Here is a 24,270-nt window from a genome sequence, read left to right as displayed (position 1 = left end):
GCCACACTACCATGATTAGTTGCTGACCCACAGTACTAACAATGTCACTTTATACTTTGCCTGCACAGAGCACTTTGATAAATGTGATCGCATCCAATCTTGACAACAAAATACTGAGCTAAGCCATTCTCAGTTCCAAATGACACCTGAGAAAACCTTAGGCTGGGAGAGATGAAGTAATTCACTCAAGGTTGTGGTCGTGAGTACCTGAGCCAGGACTCAACCCTGGGACCCCTCTGAGGAGAAAGCCCCTTTCAGGACAGCGCCCTGCCCTGAGTGCGAAAGCCTAGACTGGGAGCCAGAGTGTGCTCCGCAGACCAACACAAGATCCTCCTGGAAAGCCCTGGGACACTTATGTACCTAAGTAAAAAGGCCTGCTGACCGCCTCCGAGGGCCCCCAGCCCTTGGAAGCCTGTCACTTGACTAGACCCTGAAAGGAGCTCCCTACCTGGATACGGGATGGAGAGGAGAGTGAAGTCGGCATAGCGCTGGGCTTTGTCCACCTTCTCAGAGGAGGTTACGCTACAAGACAGGACACAATGTGTTACAGCACCACAACACATACACGCCATTCCCCAACGAGTACCGAGTACCGTAACAAGTTCAGTGAAGCTCTTGCTACAGAAACTACCCCTCAGAGTTACAAATGGTGCCCTTCAGCAGTGCTTACTTTTAACAGTTAAGAAATGTAACTGTCCCCTAGCCTAACTTATTAAGCCAGAGAGGTCACTCTCCCTTTAACACTGCAGCAGCCACAACCAGAACCTAAGGTTGCAGAACAGCCTTCCACCTAGGGCCCAGACGAGGGCAGCACAGCCCCTCTGACCGGAGTGTGGAGTCAGATGAGAGCCAAGTAACTCTGGGGGACTCTTGCCTCAACACTCTGAGGACGCTCCTAAACAGGCGGACAAACAGCACCCAGAAGGTAAAGACTTAGGACTGTTCTGACGGATGGAGGAAGGGATAAGGGACTAGTCAGGTATCTGCAGAGAGCTAAACTGTAACTTAGCCTCAGTCTGCCATATTTTCTAGGAAAACCTCAGCATAATTAAAAATCAATATTATAAAAAATAAATAAAATTTCAGAATAATTTCAAAACCCTCACCCAGGTTCCATTTTTTCCTTTTGTCTTATCACATGAATATTTGGTTCATATGTGAATAAAAACACTGGTCTTTTTGTTCCATTTTAAAAGAGGCTCTAATCTATGAGCAATGGTGTAGAACTTGGAGCCAAAGGCAAATCTTCATGGGAGTCTAAGAGAAGGCAGCAGCACAGCACAGGTTAGAGACTCCTGGCTCCCTCGGTTTCTATCTGGATGACCTTGGGCAAGTTCCATAACCTCTCTGTGCTTGTTTCTTGCCTGCAAGAGGGGGTGACACTAGAACCTGTATTACAGGGCCGTTTGAAGACACAATGAAAGGATGACAGAAAGCCCTCTGCACAAGGCCTGGCACATGGTGAGCCCTCGGTCACTGCTGTGTACTATCACCAACCTGAACACAGCTGAACACAGGCCTGTGAACACATCACCTCTGCCCATTTCATGGTGGGTGCCCTGTACTTACTTCATGCCAAACTTCACCTTCTTGTTCTCTACCATCAGGTCACAGATGTATTTGACTGACAGGTACCGAAGCAGCTTGATGTCATAGCCTCTGACCTTATCAAAAAGATGTGTGTCGGAACTTCTGAAACAAAGAGCCAAAGGGAGAGTTGCACTGCATACTCATTCAGAAAAGTTTGAGGGGCGGGGAACACAGTCAAGGAAGTACAGACGTCAACGGCAAGAACTTGTCTCCCTTCTCCAGAAGATGGAGGAAGGGGAAGACAGGAAAACTGGTTCTAGAAAAGGTGCAGAGAAGGTGACTTTCTGAGTGATTACCCCCAACTGTGGGATGCATGTCAAAGAAGCAATTTGCAGCCCTGAACCAGGAAAAGGCTTTCTGGCTCAGCTTGACAATAAGCCAGAAGACTGAAGATAATCTCCGAGTTCTAAAAAGCAGCAAGCTGGTGGCTGATAAGTCTTTGAGTTTCCATTAGAGTTTATATCCCTCCACCTTTTAGGACCATTTTTAGCTACAGCTTGCTCAGAACGTAACAGATTGAAATTCTTGATGGGAGATGGAATTTTTAAAGCTATCTTATCAACAGATCATGAAATACTACCAAGTGAATTTCTTCTACTCAGCAGGCCTATGAAGCGAGGAGAAAGATTCAATTTTCCTAATCCCCAGACAGCCTTGGATCAGTCACACAGATTAAGGCAAAAGTAGAATGAGTAAACATTCGCCATTAATTTTTTTTTAAATGCTCACTGCTTAGCTGTCCCTAGCAGTCTCCTCGCCAAGAACAGGGCATGTGTGGAAGACGGAGACAGAGGTCGGCTGACCTTGGGGAAAGAGCCAAACATTCCTGAGCGCAAGCCAGAGCTGCTGCTCTTGGAACTAACGGGCAGAACCCTGGGCACAGCAAGATGCCTTTCAGGGACTGAGCCATAATTTCGGGCAGCTGATTTTACTAGGGTGCTCATGTGCCTTCCAAAGACACTTGATACCAGTTAAAGACTTTCCATGTGGCACAGACCACAAAAAAGAGCTTTTCCAAAATACCCTATCGTGTTTTCTAAAAAACATTTCTAAAGGTACGAAGAGTGTGAACTAGCCTGTTAAAGGGGCCGGAAATCCATGTTTGTACCAAGCACTCTCATGGCACCAATCACATAGCCGTGAGCTTCTAGTTCCTACATCTTTCACATGGGTTCTGAGGCCCTTGCCCTGTGCCTCAGCATCAGGTGTGCTGTGTAACACCCGGCGGGCGGGCAGGCCAGCCAGCCAGCCATCACCACCCTGGCCACACTCTGGAAACTGCAGGGCTTACAGACGGACACAAATGACTGGGCCTCGTCTCTGACTGTGGTACCAGGAACCCAGGGCTGAAACATTATCTCTGGGATCCTGATGTGCAGCAGGGTGAAGAAAGGCTGCTGAGTGTTCAGTTAAGCCAGCTTTGGTGTGAAGCTACAGGATGCACTTCAACAACCCTATTTCATGGATTTGGCAGGGGGAGGAAGGGTGCGAGTCCACTCACCTGCACCAGGGATGAATCAACACCGCCAGTGTGAAAATGGCCACCACTGGTCAGACACCCCGACCCACAAGCCCAGACCCACGACTATCAGGCACTGACCGAAGAGCACAATCTTCCTCTGTGACGTCCTCTGCATCTGCCCAGGCATCATCTGCACCTCCTGCCAGAGAAACCTATTGGTCAGCATGGAGGCAGCAGCATGGGGCTCCACCCAGGGGCTTCCTGACCAGCCTCCTCCCCGACCAGCTCCCTCCCTTACCAGCAGCTCGTGTCTTTTCACCACAGATGCCCACGTGCTGGTGGTCCTCTATCCCAAACAGCTCCTCAAGTGATAAAATGCAGCCCCTAGTCCCTCTCCAGCTTGCTCGCACCCTCCACTGTGGCTGGGAGTGGCTATTCTCTATGACTGGGCTCTTGTTCTGAGTCACAGAGGACACAGCTGAACACTCACCTGAGAAAATATAGTTGTAGCCAGTGCGTCCATACAGCTCCCCCCAGCCAGCCAGTGTGGCCGATCTGCAAATGTGCTGGGACGGAAACAGAATTTTCAGGGTCAGATGCTTTTCTAGGGTTTTTTTTGTTTTTGTTTCCCCCCACTTTATTGAGATATAACTGACACATGACATTGTGTAAGTTTAAGGTGGACAATATACTGATTTGATACACTTACATATTGCAAAGTCATTACCACCATAGTGTTAGATAACACCTCCATCACCTCACATAACTAGCATTTCTTTTTTGTGGTAAAAACACTTAAGATCACCTCTCTGTGATTTTCAAGCATTACATCGTTAACTATAATCGCCAGGCTACACATTACATCCACACAGAACTTGTCTCCTCCTGGAAGTTAGGATGGCGAGCTGGTTTTCTGAGGTACGCTGGGGAAGGCACACTTGTACCCTTCTGACGCCTCCAGGCCAGCAAAACGGGCCCAGGAGCACCACGGAAGGTGCGTCGGCATCAAGGCCACAGCAGTCGATCTGAGGCAGGTCTAGAATTTACTCTACAGTCTCCAGCAAGGGGGTGTCTTCCCCAATGAGTGGGAGCAGAGTGTTACTGACTGTAACGGACAGATCTGGTGGTTGTCACATGTGTACATGCATACAACTTGGTGGTCATCGCACGTGTGTGTGCCCTGGGCATGCTACTGAAACATTTGCACCATCTTTTCACTGAATTTTCACAGTGAGCCCGTGAGGCAGAAGCGGCCAGTAGCACCCACTGTTGCTACCTCACAGATGGAGGCAGGAACAGGGAGGTGAAGTAATGTGGAAGGTCACACGCAAGGAAGGGGTATGCTGAGATTTGATCTAGACCCATCTACCTACCAAGCCTGTGTGCTTATGGTTACTCAGAACTGTTTGGTGCTGGGTGAGCCACCTTTGAAGCAGGAGGCCCAATTATGGGCAAAATGTTTGGAAATTATATCTTCTCTCTCCTCTGTATCAAGCAAAAGTAGTAGCTGAAGATGTGCTTACATATTTTTTTACTCTTTTCCTCATCATTGGAGAAGCACTTTGAGAGCTAGAATTCTAGAAACTGGGCAACTGGCAATGTATCTAATTTTAAGGCTCCATCTTTAATTAAATTGTGTTTGATGAGATCCAGTAGGGCTGGGGAATGGGAGGCGATATCTGGTAATGGTGAAGCAAACTAGCCCACACTTGAGCTAAAGCTGAGGGTGGCAGTCAGGGTGGCTGGGAGATTACACTAGAGAGAAGAGAAGCTACAAAGTGGCAAAGGGGGTGAAACCATTTCTGGGTCACATAGCCTGGCAATGTAAAGTGGGTCCCTTCTCTGGGAGAAAACTCTGCCTTCTCCTTTTCTACCACCTGTGACACATAATGGAAGGAAACCGTTTTGCTGCTACAGGAAAGGGTTGTGAGTGGGAACTTCTAGCATTCTGAGATAGTGGCAGCCTGGGGGAGTGTGCAGGTAATAGAAAAGCCACCTGGATATAATTGGGGTGCGGTGGGGTGCTTTTTCAGTGCTGGGAGCAAGATCGGATTTGTGGGAAGGATGTCCTGAAACCCTAAGGACTTGGGCTGGTATTCCTGCTGACTTCAGCAGGATGAACCCTGACACGGGCTGCTTAGCTTTTTCTAAGTCCAAAAGCATTTTGAAAGTCTGATGTAAATAAACTTTTTCCGGACAAAAATGTACACTAACCCTGGTTACCTACATTTCAGGGATTTCTGGACTCTCCTGCCAAATGCATCCATGGACTCTTCTCCAGCCCTTGTTAAGGGCCCCTGCGCTAAAGGAACGAGCCAATAATGAGGAGCAGCAAAGTAGAGAGTTGTAGCAGGGAAGTGTCAATCCCCAGGTTGAGGACCCCGAAGACCCTGATGGTAAAGCGGGGATCCTGATTCCTGAAAGCAAGACAGTTGGGGGGGGGTGTGTGTGGTTGTTTCAGTTCTACTGGCACGTGTTATCATGCCCACCCTTCCCCATCATCTGAACTGCTGGCACTAAATCTCGCTCTTCTTTGCCTTTTTTTGGTTAAATGTTCTCAGAGCAGACATGCACTTTTTTGGTGGTTGAGCGCTGAGATCGTTTCTTGAATTTTTGAAGGTTCAGATACCTCTTTCTGCTCCCAGTTCTCCCACATCCCTTTGATTTGTCCTTGTCTTTTAGCAACTGAGGATAAGAGCAGATGAGTTAGCCAACTCGCCAAGTGGGGTACCAACCTCTGCAGGAAGGTGCTGAGCTGATGCCTGGGGGAAGCTATACCCCTGCAGAGCCTAACTCCTGAGCCCTGCTCCCTGGCCTCATGGCTCCCATTCACAACCCATCATTTCTACACTTAAATTAACTGAAATAAAATAAAATTAATGAAAATGGAAACAAACAGAAAAGCTGGAGTAGCAATACTTATACCAGACAAAATACACTTTAAAAACAGGACTGTAACAAGAGACAAAGAAGGACTCAGCAATTCCACTTCTGGGTATTTATCTGAAGAAATCCAAAACACTAAATTGAAAAGACATATGCACCCATATGTCCATTACAGTATTATTTACAATAGCCAAGATATGCAAGCGACCTAAGTGTCTTTCAACACATGAACTGATAGCGAAGTGGTGCATAGATACCGTTATGACTCGGCCATAAAAAAGAATGCAATCGCGCCCGCTCCAACAACACGGATGAACCTGGGGGGTACTGTGCTGAGTGAGTCAGACGGAGGAAGACAAAAGCTGTCTGAATTACTTATGTGTGGAATCTAAAAACAAATTAAATGAATACACAGGCCAAAAACAGACTCATAGATACAGAGAATATTCTGACGGTTGGCAGATGCGAGAAAGGTTGAGTGGTTGGGTGAAAAAGGTGAAGGGATTGAGAAGTACAGATTAGTAGTTACAGAACAGTCATGGGGATGTAAAGTACAGCACAGAAATCATAGTCAATAATATTGTAATTATGTATGGTGTCAGATGGGTACGAGATTTATCAGGGTGTTCACTGCATAAGTTACATAAATGTCTCATCACTGGGTTGCACACCTGGAACTAATATAATATTGTATGTCAACTATAGTAGAAAAATAAAAATTGTTTAAAAAAGAACACCCAAAAGGTCCTCTCTCTAAAAAAAAAAATTATAAAACCCACATGCTCTGGCTGGTGTGGCTCAGTGAACTGAGTGCCAGTCTGCGAAGTGAAAGGTCACTGGTTTAATTCCCGGTCAGGGTACATGCCTGGGTTGCGGGCCAGGTCATCAGTTGGGGCGTGTGTGAGAGGCAATCAGTCGATGTATCTCTCACACACTGATGTTTCTCTGCTTCTCTTTCTCCCTCCCTTCCCCTCTCTCTAAAAATAAATAATCTTTAAAATCACACACACACAAAAGGTACAAACTTCCAGTTATAAAATAAGTCACGGGATGTAATGTACAGTATGGTGACTGGAGTTAATAATATTGTACTGCACACTTGAAAGTGGTTAAAAGCGTAGATTTTAAGAGTTTTCATCATAAGAAAAAATTGTAACTGTGTAGTGAAGAATGTTAACTAGACTTATTGTGATTATTTTTCAATATACACAAATATTGAGCCATTATGTTGAACATCTGAAACTAACAATGTCACGGTGTCAATTATATCTCAATTAAAAATAATAAAATAAATAAAATCAAACATTTAGTTCCACAGTTGCACTAGCCACACTGATCTGAGCTTTGAAGCAGGAAGCAAGCAATAACACACCCACTTCTCCAGCCTGGCAGAGGTAGGTGCCTCTGGAATAACGTTGGCAGTAAACACTGCCATCATCACACTAGTAACCAACTGCCTGCTAGTGCCACACATCTCTGAGGACAACATCCCTACTTCACAACAGAAGCCATTCTTGTGCCTTTCCCAATCTCCCTCTCAATCGCCAGTTCACTTGTCTGCCTTCCCCACTCACTGAGCTCCATGAGGACAAAGACTGTCTTCTTCATCTCTGTCCCCCTAGCAGCTAGTATGGGGCCACTACGGCTTTATCCAAGGGTAATACCTTCCTGTTGCGCTTGCACTTACAAGCTGCGAGCACTTTGCCAGGTACTGGGAGGACAGCAGTAAGATAAGGCCTCTGTCCTCAAAGATTATAGCAGAGAGAAAATGACAGACGTTCAGACACACAACTAGACTAAAACACATGTACATAGGTATTAAGTGTACACCAACTGAGTCAGGGAAGCTAATGGATATGAAATGGTATCATGCTGCCTGGACAAGAAGTTGCAAAGGAAGAAAGCCGGATTAATAGAAAAGCTCTCATAAAGATTAAAGAATGCAAGGCCTCCTCAGAATAATCCCTCCAACTCATCACCCTCCCTCTGAAATCAGTTGGCTTCGCACTCTTTGTTCACAGGACTGCTCAGTGTGTAAGTGCTAACAATCTGTCATTTAGCAACCCCACTAGATTAAGCTGTGCAGGGTGGCATTTCCCAAATGCACTCAGGCAAGTTCCTTACTCACGGCCTGCAGACAAAAGAGTAAGTTACGCCAGACCTAACAAAGCTACACGATTCTCTCTGCTACAGGACTTCTCAGAGCCTTTACTGTGTCAATGTACATGTATCAATGTACCTTATGTATCTGGAGCTTGGGGGTCAGGTCAACCTAGTATGCGGTATTTCTTTCTTGTTGAACAGGGAATGATTTTCACATGTCCTTAAACTACTGTTCTATGAGAGTGGTCCCCAACCTTTTTGGCACCAAGGCCCAATTTCAAGGAAGACAATTTTTTTCACAGACTGGGACGGGGTTGGGGGATGGCTTTATAGCCTGCCACCAGATGCAGCTCAATTATGCTCAATTACCACTTGCCACTCACTGATAGGGTTTTGATACGAGCCTGTAAGCAACTGATTTATTATGGTCTCTGGACAGTCAAACCTCTCTGCTAGTGATGATCTCCCCAGTGCTCATCACTGCCTCAGCTCCACCGCAGATCACCAGGCATTAGATTCTCGTAAGGAGCATCGCAACCTAGATCCTCGCATGCACGGTCCACAGTAGGGTTTGGGCTCCTATGAGAATCTAATGCCGCTGCTGTGGCTATAAATACAGGTGAAGTTTCACTCGCCCGCCTGCCACTCACCTCCTCTGCGCAGCTTGGTTCCTAACAGGCCACAGACCCAGTACCCCTGTTCTATGGAACGCACTGAGAAACACTGGTTTGAGTATTTTCTGTGTAATTTCTAGGGATAAGCTCTATGCACTATAGAGCAGTGATCTTTAAACTAAAGTTCTGATAACATCCAGAACATGAAAACTTTCCAAAGGGGAAATCAAATACTTTTAAAATGATCACTTTTGGGTATTTAATTTCCATACACACTTTTCCCTAAAATTAACCTGCCCAAGAAAGCCCTTGTCTAAATTTCCCTTCTTGCCTCCCCGTTCACATGTGCCCTTCTCCCATTTTACAAAGGAAGACACAGAGGGACAGAAACAAGCCTCAGATCTCTTCTCCCACTGCCTTGCCCATCCCTGCCCTGATCTCAACCAATCCCGCTGGGCACCAACACCTGGAGTCTGTAAGCTGCAGGTGTGTAAGCTACGGAGCATGCACTCAGACACCTGCTAAATGACTAAAGAGACTGTATCCTTGTTGCCCTCACTGCCTCTAGGCTCTCTTTCAGTCCACTCTTCCTGGACTAACTTCCTCAAAATGCTACTTTCATCGTGTATTTGCCTGCTCGAGAACCAGAGTGGCTCTCCTGGCAAATGCAAACACACCAGTTAGCATTTAGCTTCCTGCACACAATCCCTCCCATCTTCTGCTCTAACATGTACCTTCCAATCCAGTCAGAGAGGTCTCCTGGCCTCTCTTGTTCCTGCCTCCATGCCTTTTCCCACACTGTATCAGCTGCTTAGAACACCCTCTCACCCCTTCCTGCCAATAAGTATTCTGTTTATCTTTCAATGCTCTCAAACTAAGTCCTGCTCGCTTAATGAGGCCATCAGTCCACTAGTCCACATTGCTGTTCCTCTTTGGTGAGTTCCTCTTAAACAACACCAGGTGACTCTAAATTACAGCATGGTAGCCTGAAGAAATTTTGGGAACATCAATTACACCAAAGAATTATAAAAAGGTAGGTGAAATAAAACCATATGAGGAAACGAAATTAACAACAGTCACTAGAATATAAGCTCCGCAAGGGTAAGAATTTTTGTCTATTTTAAGCTATTATTTATTAATTTTTAGAGAGGGGAAGGGAGGGAGGAAGAGAGGGAGAGAAACATCATTGTGGGTTTGCCTCTTGTGTGCCCCGTACTGGGGACCTGGCTCACAACCCAGACTTGTGCCCTGATTGGGAATTGAACTGGCGACCCTTTGGTTGCAGGCCAGCATTCTATCTGAGCCACACCAGCCAGTTTGTTTATTTTATATACTGGTGTATATAAAATAATGTGACTTAAGGCTTGAAACAGTGCCTGGAACATAGCACACATTCAGTAAATACTTGATTCCCACACTTTGCATTAAGCCACTTACCCCAGGAGAGGGTCTCAGGGAGTGTGAGGCTGTGGTGTGATCTTACCTTGCCTTTGAACAGGATCACTGGGCAGACAAACCGTCCTCTGCACCTGGCTGTCTTGCTGCGGTTAACGAGGTCTTGCAATTTGCTCACTTGCACAGTGCTCTGAAACCTGAGACACGGATGAGAGGCAGGTCAGGCGGGTTCCTAGGCCGGCATGTATGTGTGTGTGTGTTTTCACAAAGACTCCAGGCTAGGTTTGCACGTATGTGTGAATACTCATGTGAAATTCAGTAAGTGCTCTAATTCCTAAATCCTAGATCATGGATATAAGGTTTTCAGGAAAAAAAGTGCTCTATCAAAGGTATTAAAATTTAAGTCATCCTGATCTCAGAACCTTTAAGATGAAAAAAAGTAAGCTACTCTAAAGACATGGTATATAAAGTACAGAAATATGCACAGCAAACTGAGTGTTATTACCAGTGTTCTCCTCTCAGACTAAGATAACAGATGCTCTGAGGACCCTCTGGAAACCACCGGGCCATTTCTGCTGGAGCAAAGGAGGTGAAAGACAAGCTATTTTTGGCATTAAGCAGCAGAGTAGTTATTACACTGGTTTGGTAAGGGAGCTCTTAGAACATGAGTCAGGTTTAGAAATGAGCTTCAGCAAGTCACACCCCATCAAATCATATCAAATCAGTAGACCTCTAAAATAAGGGTCTACTCTCATAGCTTCACTTACTGATCCTTAGAAAAAGACTCCAAATCATCCAGTCAGAGCTTCTGGTTGCAAAAGAAACACGAAGCAGGAAAGTTAAAGAATGGGAAGCTACCCCAGCTATGCAGAATAACCAAGTAGAAGGGAGGGAAGACTCTTATGTTCCCTACTTACAAAGGTAGAGCTTCCAGGTCAAGTCCTAGAGGGTCTTTAACCCCAGGATGTATTATTTCTAGGGATCTGTATATTACTGCAAGGCTCATGTACACAAATAATTGCTTCAGAGTGAGTAACTTCGGTGACCCCTACATATCTGTGGTAGCTTTTTAAGTATGGGTACTGTTGGCATTAAGAAAAACACTAAACCTTTTTTAAGACTAAAAGAATATATCTCCACTAAACTGGCATCGTAAGAGATGGTTAAAGGGACTGCTTTTAAGAAGATGAGGAAAAAGAGAGAGAGAGAGGGGAACACAGGTACAAAGGAAAAAAATGACAATGAATGAGTACCTATCAATAATAATCTTAAATGTAAATAGATTAAATGCTCCCATCAAAAAACATAGGGTAGCTGAATGGATAAGAAAACAGGACCCGCACACATGCTGCCCGCAAGACATCTACTCAGAACAAAAGATCTATACAGAATAAAAGTGAAGAGATGGAAAAAAATACTACAAACAACGGACGTGAAAAAAAAAGCTGAACCCTGGGTGGTATGGCTCAGTGGATTGCAAACCAAAGGGTAGCTGGTTCAATTCCCAGTAAGGTCACATACCTGGGTTGCAGGCCAGGTCACGTCCCCAGTAGGGGGCATGAGAGAGGCAACCACAAATTGCAAGACCTCATTAACTGCAGTAACACTGATGTCCCCCCCACCCCGCCTGCCCCTCTCTCTCTCTCTCTCTCTCTCTCTCTCTCTCTCTCTCTCTCTCTCTCTCTCTTCTCCCTCCCTTCCCCTCTAAATAAATAAAATCTTAGGAAGTTCTGGCCAAGATGGAGCCGTAGGTAGAAACCCTCCGCTTCCTTGTACAACCAAAAGGAGAATAACAACCAATCTAAAATCAATAAACAACTAGAAGCGCCAGAAAATCAAAATGCATGGAATTCTGACAACCAAGGAATTAAAGAAAAAATCAACCAGAACAACCAGACCAGCAGCGCAGCAAAGAGGGTTACCCTGCCTGGGTGAATACCTAATGCCCTGCCCCCTTACAACTTATTAGCTGTGCCAAGACAAAGAAATATGGCCCAAATGAAAGACCAGAGAAAAACCTCAGAAAGAGAACTTAACGATCAGGAGATAGCAAACCTATCTGATGGAGAATTTAAAGCCCTGGTAATCAAAATGCTCACAGATCTGACTGAGCTTGGCCGAAAAATGAAAAAACAAATGAAAGATACCCAAAATTAAATAAAGCAAAATATTCAGGGAACCAATAGTAACAGGAAAGAAACCAGGACTTAAAGCAACGATTTGGAACAAGAGGAAAAAATAAACATTCAAACAGAACAGAATGAAGAAACAATTATTCAAAAAAGTTAAGAGAGACTTACAAACCTCTGGGACAACCTGAAATGTTCCAATATCTGAATTATAGGGATGCCAGGAGGAGAACAACAGCAGAAAGAAATTGAAAACGTACCTGAACAAATAATGAAGGAAAACTTCCCCATTCTGGTGAAGGAAATAGACTTCCAGGAAGTTCAGGAAGCTGAGAGTCCCAAAGAAGTTGGACCCAAGGAGGAACACACCAAGGCACATCATCATTAAGCTATCCAACATTAAAGATAAAGAGAATCTTAAAAGCAACAAGAGAAAACAAGACAGTTACCTACAGAGGAGTGCCCATAAGACTGTCAGCTGATTTCTCAAAAGAAAACTTGCAGGCGAGATGGGGCTGGAAAGAAGTATTTGAAGTCATGAAAGGCAAGGACCTACATCCAAGATTACTCTATCCAGCAAAGCTTCCATTTAGAATGGAAGGGCAGATAAAGTGCTTCCCAGAGAAGGTCAAGTTCAAGGAGTTCATCATCACCAAGCCCTTATTATAAAAAATGATAGAGGGATTTATCCAAGAAGATCAGAATTATGAACAATAAAATGACAACAAAATCACAACTATCAACAAATGAGCCTAAAAGAAAAGAAAAACAATGAAAACAAAAACTAAGCAAACAACCAGAACAGGAACAGAATCAGAGAAATGGACATCAACATGGAGGGATTTCAGTAGGGAGGGGAAAGGGAAGAATGGGGGGAAAAGGTAAAGAGAGTAAGTAGCATAAATGATAGGTAGAAAATAGACGGGGAGATTAAGAATAGTATAGGAAATGTAGAAGCCAAAAAACTTGTATGTATGACCCATGGACATGAACTAAGGACAGGTGGGGGAATGCTGGAGGGTTGGGGGAGCAGGGTGGAGGGGGAATAAAGGAGGACAAATTGGGAAAACTGTACTAGAATAATCAACAAAAAATATTTAAAAGATTGATTCATTTTGAGGCACATTTGTCTCTAGCTATAAATCTGTGAAATAAAAAAAAAAGAAAAAGAATAAATAAATAACTTTAAGAAAAAAATTTTAAAAAGCTGCGGTAGCAATATTTGTATCAGACAAAATAGATTTCAAAACAAAGGCCATAAAAACAGACAAAGGAGGATACTTCATAATACTTACAGAATAATCCATAGAAAAGATAGAACCCTTGTAAACATATATGCACCCAACATACGAGCACCCAAGTATATAAGGAAAATCTTGGAGGACTTCAAGAAAGATATTAACATCAACACACTCACAGTAGGGGATTTTAACACCCCACTGTCAACAATGGATAGATCTTCTTCCAAGCAAAGAATCAACAAGGATATTGTGGCACTGAACAACACTCAAGATCAAATGGACTTAATTGATACATACGGAACCTTTTACCCCAAAGAAACAAAATACACATTCTTTTCAAATGCACATGGAACATTTTCAAAGACCACATGGGAGGACACAAAACAAGCCTCAACAAATTCAAGAAAACTGAAATCACATCAAGCATCTTCAAGGAAAAAACTCAAAAAACATTCAAATTCATGGACACTGAATAACATATGATTGAATAATGAATGGGTTCATCACAATGAGATCAAAGAAGAAATAAAGTTTCTGGAAACAAATGAAATGAACACGCAACAGCCCAAAACCTAAGGGACACAGCAAAGGCAATCCTTAGAGGGCAGTTTCATAGCAATACAGGCCAACCAAAAGAAGATAGAAAAATCTCAAATAAACCTAACTCAACATCTACAAGAACTAGAGGAACAACAACAAACAAAGCCCAGAGCGAGTAGAAAGAAGGAAAAAATCAAAATCAGAGCAGAAATAAATGACACAGAGACTAAAGAACAATTCAAAAGATCAATAAATCCAGGAGCTGGTTCTTTGTAAAGATACACAAAATTGACAAGCCTTTAACTAGACTCATCAAGAAAAAAAGAGGACCCATAAATAAAATCAGAAACAAAAGAGGAGGAATTACAACTGATAGAACAGAAATACAAAGGGTAAGAAATTACTACAAAGAACTATATGCCAAGAAATTTGACAACCTGAGGGAAATGGACAAATTTCTAGAAACATACAATCTTCCAACACTGAATCAAGAAGCAGAAAGCCTAAATAGACTGTTAACAACTAGTGAAATTGAAGCAGTAATCAAAAAATCTCCCAGCACACAAAAGCCCTGTACTGGATGGCTTCACAGGCGAATTTTACCAAACATTTAGGAAAGAGCTAGCTCCCATCTTTTCAAACTATTCCAAAAAACTCAAGAGGAGGGAAGACTCCCAAACTCATTTCACAAGGCCAGTATTACCCTAATTCCAAAACCAGGTAAAGATACAACAAAGAAAATACTATAGGCTAGTATCGCTGATGAACAGAGATACAAAAATCCTCAACACAATATTGGCAAACCAGATCCAGCAATACATTAAAGAGATCATACACCATGATCAAGTGGGATTCATCCCAATGATGCAAGGGTGGTACAATACATGAAAATCAATAAATGTAATACACCACACAAACAAAATGAAGGACAAAAATCACATGATCATATCAATAGATGCTGAAAAAGGATTTGATCAAGTATAGCGCCCATTTATGACAAAAAAAAAACCCTCAGCCAAGTGGGAACAGAGGGAGCATACCTTAACATAATAAAGGCCATATAAGAGAAACCTACATACTCAACATAACCAATATCATACTCAATGGGCAAAAACTGAAAGCTTTCCCACTAAGATCAGGTACAAGACAAGGGTGTCCACTTTCACCACTTCTACTCAACATAGTATAGGAAGTTCCAGCCACAGCAATCAGACAAGAAAAATAAAAGGCATCCAAATTGGAAAGGGGGAAGCAAAACTGTCATTATTTGCAGATGACATGACACTGTACATAGAAAACCCTATAGGCTCCACCAAAAAACTACTTGACCTTACAGGTGAATCTGGAAAAATAGCAGAATACAAAGTCAATATTCAGAAATCGAAGGCATTTTTGTATATTGCCTACACCAACAATGAACTATCAGAAAGAGAAACTAGGGGGGAAAATCCCATTTAGTATAGCAAGAAGAAAAATAAAGTACCTAGGAATAAACTTAACCAAGGAGGTAAAAGATCAGTACTGGGAAAACTACAGAACACTAAAGAAAGAAATTAAGGAAGATACAAATAAACGGAAGTGGACACTTTGTTCATAGATTGGAAGAATTAACATCATTAAAATGTCTATACTACCAAAAGCAATCTACGGACTCAATGCAATCCCTATTAAAATACCAATGATATACTTCACAGATTCAGAACAAATATTTCAAAAATTTATATGGAACCCCAAATGACCCCAAATAGCCTCAGCAATCTTGAGAAAGAAGAACAAGGAGGAATCTCAATACCTGATATCAAAGTATACTACAAGGCCACTGTAATCAAAACAGTCTGGTACTGGCATAAGAACAGACACATAGAATGATGGAACAGAATAGAGAACCCAGAAATGAACCCATGTGTCTATGGTCAATTAATATTTGACAAAGGGGGAAGAAGCATAAAATGGAGTAAAAATAGCCTCTTCAATAAATGGTGTTGGGAGATCTGGACAGCTACATGCAAAAAAATGAAACTAGACCACCAACTTACACCATACACCAGAAAAAACGCAAAATGGATAAAAGACTTATTAAACATAAGCCTGACACCATAAAAGTCCTAGAGGAAAACACAGACAGGAAAATTTCAGATATCCCATGCAGCAATATTTTTGCTGATATATCCTCTAGGGCAAGGGAAATAAAGGAAAGAATAAAGAAATGGGACTTCATCAAAATAAAAAGCTTCTGCACTGCTAAAGAAAACATCATCAAAATGAAAAGGGAACCAACCATATGGGAAAACATTATTTGCCAACAATATCTCGGACACAGGTTTGATATCCAAAATGTATAAAGAACTCATACAACTCAACACCAGAAAGACAAACAATCCAATTAAAAAGTGGATGAAGGACCTGAACAGACACTTCTCCAAACAGAGGGCTCAGAGATATATGAAAGGATGTTCAGCATCACTAGCCATAAGAGAAATGCAAATTAAAACCACAATGAGCTATCACCTCACACCAATCAGAATGGCCATCATTAACAAATCAACAAACAAGTGCTGGTGAGGTTGTAGAGAAAAGGGAACCCTAGTGCACTGTTTGTGGGAATGCAGACTGGTGCAGTCATTGAGGAAAACAAGGAATTTCCTCAAAAAACTAAAAATGGAACTTCCTCTTGATCCAGAGATTCCACTACTGGGATTACACCCTAAGAACTCTGAAACACCAATTCAAAAGAACCTATGCACTCCAGTGTTCACTGCAGTACTTTTTACAATAGCCAAGTGCTGGAAACAGCCTAAGTGCCCAGCAGTAAACGAGTGGATCAAAAAATTATGGTACATTTACACAGTGGAATACTATATGCAGCAGAAAGAAGGAAGGAGCTCCTACTTTTTGCAACAGCATGGATGGAGCTGGAGAGTAGTATGCTAAGTGAAATAAGCCAGGTGGTAAAATAAAAATACTATATATTCTCACCTATAAGAGGAATCTAATGAACAAAACAAACAAGTGAGCAGAATAGAATCAGAGACATGGAAACAAGGAACAGACTGACAGCGACCAGAGGCGCGGGGGAGAGGGATACGGGTAGAAAGGAGAAGGGTCTAACCAAGGAACAGGTATAAATGACTCATGAACATGGATAACAGTGTAGGGGCTGACGGTGGGAGGGGGGCTGGCTAAGGGGAGAGCAACAGGGAAAATGGGGACAATTATAATAGAATAGCAATAAAAAAAATAAAAATAAAAACAGATAAATACTAAGTCTTTTTAAAACACTGATTTTTTAGTAGCCTTCATAGATATATTCTCAAGCCAGTTACTAAAAATATTACTATCAAGTAGGGGTCTGAAATTAACGTTAAATGGGGTCTTCTAATAAAACCCTGGACTAACAGTTTGATCTTGGAAAGAGAACAAGGAGGATGTGGTAAAGGAAGAGGACTTACAGTTTCCACAGTGTATTTTTCTGAAGGTCTGATTTAAGATGTTACTTTTGAAATCGTTTTTCTCTCTTTTGAAAAACGGCAAACTTGAAGAAGCTGGGGTGCCTCTTCAAGGGGCCTATAGGGTGGCACAGGCCAATCAGCCAGGCTCTAGAAAACACATGGTTCACTGAAAACCAAGTTCTGTCACCTTCTCCTCACTGAGGTTCTCCGTGACAGAAAAAGGCACCCCAGTAAGAATGAACTGGCTAATTAAACTCAGAGGCCATTAGAATATAAAAGAGAGCAGGCAAACCTGTTCATAGCAGTCTTCTACCTTATGGTGGCCCCAGGCCATTCTCACAGATTTTTGTCAGCACCATCTGCTGCAACTGACTCCCCCTTAGCTCACGCCAGCAGTTCCCTCTGAGTTCTAAATGCCTTGAGACTACATTTGATTCTCCCAGGATGAGTCCTTCCATTGAGCAAAACCAAGCAAAACCTTCCACAAAACGAAGGTGGAGAACATGCCAGTATTTCTCTCATAGGGGTTCTGTGCAGCCTTTTAATGTAGAGGCAAGCACACTTACGCTTGTCAGGCTAGTTGATGGTTTATTTTCCTGGTTCCCCAACTCAAAGAACCAATTCAGTTTCTGTTCCCAGTTCCTATTTTTATTTTTATTGTCTCTTGGCCTCAGGATCTTCTTCTTGCAGTACTACACACTGCACTGTGTCTGGCACATGATGCTCAGATTTGAATGAGTAGGCTTGTGTATTTGTTTGTCTTGCAGGACTCAGCCCTTAAGCCATGGAATCTGATGCTATCTCTAGGTAGACAGTGTCAGAATTCAGATGAATTGTAGGACACCCAAGTGGTGTCTTGAGAATTGGTGGTGTGGAGAAACCCCCGACCTCCCCGCCACATGAGGGAAATGGGTGCAGAATTTTAACCACTGCCTCCCAATGCCTCATCTGTACTTCCCTAATTCTGGTTCTTGTTACAATGTCATTGCTTACTTATTGGCCTATGTTACCCACTAGACCTCAGGATAGGGACTTTATGTGGTAAGGCTTCCAAATGGATCTCTGGGGTCTGCCACATGGCAGGATCTCAACGAAAACTTATTGATAAACATGTGTCTTGGCAAGCCTCGGCTGATAACTTAGTTGAGTAGAATGTCATCCCAGTATATCAAGGTTGTGGGTTCTAGCCCCAGTCAGGGCACATACAAGGGTCAACCAATGAAGGTGTAAATAAGTGGAACGAACAACCAATGTTTCTTTCTCTCTCTCCCACCCCTTCCTCTGTCTCTCTAAAGTCAATAAATAAAAATTTAAGTAAACATCTGCTTTGGCTGTTCAGACATCCCTATCCAGGCTTCTATTCTCAGGTGATGGGCTAAAACCAGGGTTAGGCAGACCTAATCACTTCCTGAATCCAGTTCTACCCTATGTAACTCACTCTAATTAGTGTCATATTAACACCAAAGCCAGATATTCAAAGAAGCAAAAATTTTTACTTCTTCCCACCTAAATGTGCATATACTCCCTTCTCTTCAATGAACAGGCTTAACTCACTCAGTATCACTTCAAGGCCCTGAAGGCAATGAAAAGTAAAAACAAACTCCAATAAAAATTCCAGGTTTAGGGATGTACCACAGTAGCCCTGGCCTGGAAGGTAAGACCCTGCTAGACGAGGTGGGAAAGCCATGGTGATGACAGAAAAAAAGGCAGAGAGGTGGACAGATCAGGGTGAGGAATACCGAGCTGAGTGGTTGACCCCACTCTGCTAACTGCGTCAGTGGGTGTCAACGTCTTCTGTACAGTGGAAGTGACTCTGTCCTCTTCACTAGGTGGTTGCAGGCCCTGAGTGAGTTAATGTGTGAAACTCCAACAACATGCCAAAGCGTAGGCACTTGACAAATGTTAGTTTCCTTCTCTTTAAGGGCTGGATTTAATCAGAACTAAAGTTATTTCCTTCCCATAAAAGCTTCTGGGAGGCAACCAATTCCTTAGAGCACTGCTGCTGCGGAGTCGTTTGGCATTACCTGCGAGCTTGTTAGAAAATGCAGATGCTCAGGCCCCATGCTAGGCCCACTGAATCAGATTCTGCCTTGTAACTAATAGAACTCCAGGTGATTCACTCACAAAAATCAAGTTAGAAAAGCACCACTCTGACTACAGCTGAGCTTAGTATCATAATGCCACTGGGAAGTTTTGTACTGCAGTCAGCTTGGACGGAGAGCAATGGCAATGAGAAAGAGCTCTTGTTCAGAACCCTTAGCTTCAGGGCTTGTAGAAGGTGAGTTGCCCTAACTCTGGAAGAAGTTAGGAAGACAGAGGAACCATACATAACAGGACCATAGGGAAGCCCAATTCTTTAGGCTTGGAGGTCCCTGGAGTTCTTAGGTTATACAACTGAGGATATGATACAATTTGTATGGTCTACATACAATTTGTTTTCCTAATACATTGACTTTTCTCAGTGAACCCCACCACAAGCTCAAGAGATGGCACACTTACGTACATCCAATTTTTACATGAGAAAACTAAGGCTTATTACTTAACTCCTCCAAACTGGTTGTTCTGCTTGAAAGCGTTCTTTGGCTCCTGGTGGCCCACAGTAGTGGTTCTCAGACTACCGCATATGTAAAACTGATCTAGGGAGCTCTCTGAGACTGTTGATTCTGGAAGTTCTGATTCAGGGGCCCTAGAATCTGATTTTAACAAGTGTTCAGGGTATACTGGGAAATAAAGCTACTAACACCCACAAGTCCACACTCTTTGGTCTGATGATCAAGATCCTGTGCAAACTGGCCCCAAGGACATTTCAGGGATACTCCTACTCATCCTTCTAACTCCAGCTAAAAAGATCTCTACATGGGGTCTTCCCAAACACACACACCCTGCACACTGCTGGTGTGCCTACAACAGCACTTCTCAAACCTTAATGTGCACAGAAACCACTGGGGAATCTTGCTATGCTGTGATTTTGATTTGATTCAGTGGCTATGGAGCTTGAGATTCAGTCTCCAGCCAGTTCCTGGGTGCACTGATGGGCATGCTGTGGGTATGGGTGGCCTGCTACACTTTGCAGCGTAACTCCTGTAGCGCTCATCCTAACATTGCATTCGTGAGGCCAGGCTTTCAACAACAGATATTGTTGAAAATAGCTCCTAGAATTCCCTTAAAACCAGCAGCAAGCGGGGAGACTGGGGAAACAAACTTTGAGATCAACATAAAGCATTTCCAAGAGGCTCAATGCTGTGATTACTTTTTGGTGTCAAACAACTGCTACCATTTACTGACCACCTACAGGCTGCAGCGTGTGCCAGGTGCTTTATGTCTGCTAAGCTCTAAATAAATGGTAGCTCTTATTTCTATTCTTACAACAAACACGCCAGGCTTGTAATAGCCACGATCATCATCAGGGACTGCCCTAGCCACTTTTCTAAAGAGGTACACGTACCAATGAGAAAAGTAACAAGAAGTGAAATAATTTGCCCAAGTTAGTTATACAACCAGCAGTAAGGCGGCCAGCATGTAAACTCAAGCAACCAGACTCTAGACCACAGTCAGGCTCTTAGGCATGTGGACACAAAACACCTTTCACCCCCATATTCTGTTTTTTACCACCCACATTCTCTTTAAAAAAAAAAAAAAAAAAAGGACACTGAAGTTCAGAGGGGTCAGGTGTGAAGTCTGCAGTCGTCAGACAATGAGCTGCTATAGGGTGGGAGTGAAACACAAGTCCAGGGCTGTGACTCCCAACTCCCATTCTACACGACTGCTGCGTTGCCAATCTTACATAACAAACCCTGAAGTGAATAAAGATGTGGATAAGGCTTAACACCTGGGGAAAATGAGTTGGTCCAGCCCAGCACCCCACCCAGCTGCAGACTTCCCGACTCTGAGGATGAGCTGTTAAGGCCACCCCAGACAGGCACACTCTGGTTACACAATGCTCACGTGTCTTTCTCCTTCTCAGAACTTTCGTACTCCAGGAACACGATGTGCTGGGGGTAGTGGCCGCAGATGTCCCCATTCACATTTTGGATCACGCTGTAACAGTAGTCTCGGCCAAACAGCTCCAGACATCTCTTCTCAATGCGCTCAACCTGCAGAGGATGAGACCTGGGCATAAAGAAGATTCTGGGGCTCTGAGTGTGAGAATTAGGGAGTTCATGACCTGGAGAGGTCACTGGCATGACATGTGCTGCTGTGATTATTATTCAATGCCAGGAAAAGACCTATTGCTGGGTCACAGGCCATAAGTGTGTAGTTCATTAACCAAAATGTGGTATACTTTGGGAGGGTCTTGAACCCCTTAACACTGCAGTGAAATTGTCTTGATAAGCATTTGGAAAAGAGGATTACAGCTTTCATTAGATTGTCAAAGGAGTCCACAACCCATAAAATATTAAGAACTCTTGCTCTGGTTTACTTTAACTGGACTAATCCCTTATCTTCCCTTGGTTCCAGATTCTTACCCATTTTTCAGCCACAGACCAGTGCTTAAGGGGAAGGAACAGTTCCCCTTAAAATGGCTCATTTTATTCACAGTTCAGGGAAAGGCCCACTAAACCAGGCCTAAGACCTGTAACATCATGAGAAGTCTACAAGAATTCAAGAGGCTTAGAAAGGCTTTAAGGCTGGTGCAGTGAAAAAGTCAGGGATAACTCATGGCAACCATAATCTTCAAGGGTGTGTAAGATGAAAAAAGGGCCCAGTAAAACCACTAACCCTCATCAGCCTGTGAAAAGAGCAATGGGGAGGAAAAAAAAATCACAGCAGCTGAAACTTGGAATCCTCCCACTTTAAGGAGCATGAATTTCATTAGGGAGCCTGTTTAAAAACTGCAAACTCCAGGTTCTCACCCTCAGCAATTATGACTTAGTAAGATTCGGTGGGGCCAACAAATCTTAATTTTTATCAAGCACCTCAGACAATGTGGAAACAGGTGGTCCTCAGACTAAGCTCTGAAAATACTTGGTGGTTTGGAGAGTGTAGAAGTGCCATCATGCCCAAAGGCTTTCCTGGGTTACTCGGGACTAGCAGAGGTATGTCGCAGCACAGGTAACTTCTGGGACCAAACCAGAGTTTCGTGGCCCAGGATGGAACAGAATCCCACTAGAAAACCTGATGCTAAACTTGCTAAAACCACCCGGGGAATGGGAGATGGGTCACTGCATCGTGGTTAACAAGATTCCCACCAGACTGCCAGACAGTGCCTAGGATGGGAATGGCTTAACCAGACTGGAAGCCTTCCAGGTCTGGAAATAAGGAGATTAAAGGGAATTCCAAACACAGAAAAAAGAGGAACTGAGACCTGCCTTTGATAAAGGAACGGAGGGAGTGCGGCTGTCTCCCTGCTAAAAAGGGGAAGGAAAGGGCTGGGCCTAAGTTTAGCGTCTTGCCTTACAGGAGACAGTATAAAGTGGCAACAGTTCATCTTGCCTCGGTTCTGTCCCACTACTCCAGCCCCTTCATTCTGACCTCTGTATTAATGGAGTAGTACTCTAGACTTTACTAATTTTTTTAATTCCAAGCTTTTATCTCCCTGTTTCCTCTCCCCCATGCAGGGGAGTAACTTTCCTCAGCCCCTTCTCTCTAATCTCTGAACAAGGCACCTCACTCTGATCCTTGACCTCCAAACCCCTTATCTAAAACCAAAAGGACGTCCTTCTTCGCCTCAGTCTGACCTCGGTTCCTCCTTTTTCGGTTTTTAAACCCAACCCTTACTCTCCGGGTCCAGATCCTAGGAACTCCCCTCTCTCCTTCCTCTGACCCCTAACTTCAGCCTTTCCGCTGTAACTTTCCAAGCCAGGACCTCTCCTGCTCGTCAGGCCTCCGAGCACACCTTAGAGCCGCCAGTCCCGCTGCAGTCCTTGGCTCGGTACTGAGTCCGGGAGAATTCCTCCAGCAGCTCCCCGAGTCCCGGCTCCTGCGGCGGCGGGTGGCCCGAAGAAGTCGAGGACCCCACCGAGGCGGCAGCGGCTGCCCGAGCGCCAGCCATGGCCCAGCCCCCGAGTCCCTTCAGCTTCCTGCGGCCCCTTCAGCCCGACTCAGCACGACCCATGGCACCTGGGGGTACAGACTCCAAGCCCGGAACCTCAAGCCCCGCTTTAGCCTCCACCTTCCGCTTCCACTTCCGGCCCCGCCCCACCCTTCCGGATGTTTACTTCGGCACTGGCCAATCGGAGCCCGGGACTCGCGCCTTGCCCCCCGATTACCGGCCCACTAGCAGACGCGGAACGATCCAAGTGGTCTCGGGGGCGGGGTCCGTACCACTCGCAGAAACCTAGTGCTCCGCCCCACGGGGTTTCCCTTGGGGAAGCCGGGCTAAACCATTGGGGCTGGGGGGTGGGACAGTGAGGGAAGTAGGAGGAAGGAACCATGGGAAAGAAGCAGAGTAAGAGTGAAGTAAACCATTGGCAGGAGAGGAGGAAACTATGGGAGGCAACTTGTGTTGGCAACCATAGTAATAATAGTAAGACTAAAACAGCGTTTCATGAGGCACTCTGCTTTCCCTGCTCCTTACAACATCCCTGTGAGTTTGTAGTGCTCCTATCATCTCCCTATTTTATTGAAGAAGAAACCCATGTGCATAACTGATTTGAAATTCTATGACTGGAAAGCCCCATATTCTTTTCTTTTTTCCTAATGGTCTTGATAAGAAAGTTCAAACGTGTAAAAAAAAGATGTGAGAGTTTATATGACCCAAACTGGAAACAATTGCCGGGAAGCAAGATCTCAAATGTCGAGAATTGACAGTTCTGCAGTTTCTTCTATTCATTTAAAATTATAGAGTGAATTTAAGGAAGACTATCTGAAAGTGGAAGAAAGCAGGGCGGGGATTGGATTACAGGATAGTTAATAAGATTA

At 44.0% G+C, this 24,270-nt stretch overlaps 1 protein-coding gene across 5 annotated transcripts in view; it reads right to left on the bottom strand.

Moving 5' to 3' along the window:
* MTMR14 (myotubularin related protein 14) overlaps positions 1–23,558 on the bottom strand; it is a 55,331-nt gene extending 31,773 nt beyond the window's left edge. For 4 of the 5 annotated variants that reach the window (XM_024556446.3, XM_024556447.3, XM_024556448.3 and 1 more), the window contains exons 1-7: positions 23,246–23,558; positions 21,355–21,503; positions 10,139–10,247; positions 3,543–3,618; positions 3,191–3,251; positions 1,570–1,692; positions 449–522 (exon numbers count right to left, since the gene is read on the bottom strand). In XM_024556446.3, coding sequence (XP_024412214.2) covers positions 449–522; positions 1,570–1,692; positions 3,191–3,251; positions 3,543–3,618; positions 10,139–10,247; positions 21,355–21,503; positions 23,246–23,401 — 748 coding nt within the window. In that variant the 5' untranslated portion in view covers positions 23,402–23,558. Of the gene's footprint in view, positions 1–448; positions 523–1,569; positions 1,693–3,190; positions 3,252–3,542; positions 3,619–10,138; positions 10,248–21,354; positions 21,504–23,245 lie in introns of those variants that run through there. The other variant, XM_053929450.1, reaches the window with a different exon arrangement.
* Between the last annotated feature and the right edge of the window lie 712 nt (positions 23,559–24,270).

This window comes from Desmodus rotundus, chromosome 8 (genome assembly GCF_022682495.2).
Source record: "Desmodus rotundus isolate HL8 chromosome 8, HLdesRot8A.1, whole genome shotgun sequence".
Lineage (NCBI taxonomy): Eukaryota > Metazoa > Chordata > Mammalia > Chiroptera > Phyllostomidae > Desmodus > Desmodus rotundus.
Note: the sequence above shows the minus strand (reverse complement) of the source record. Positions and strands in the feature narration are given on the sequence as shown.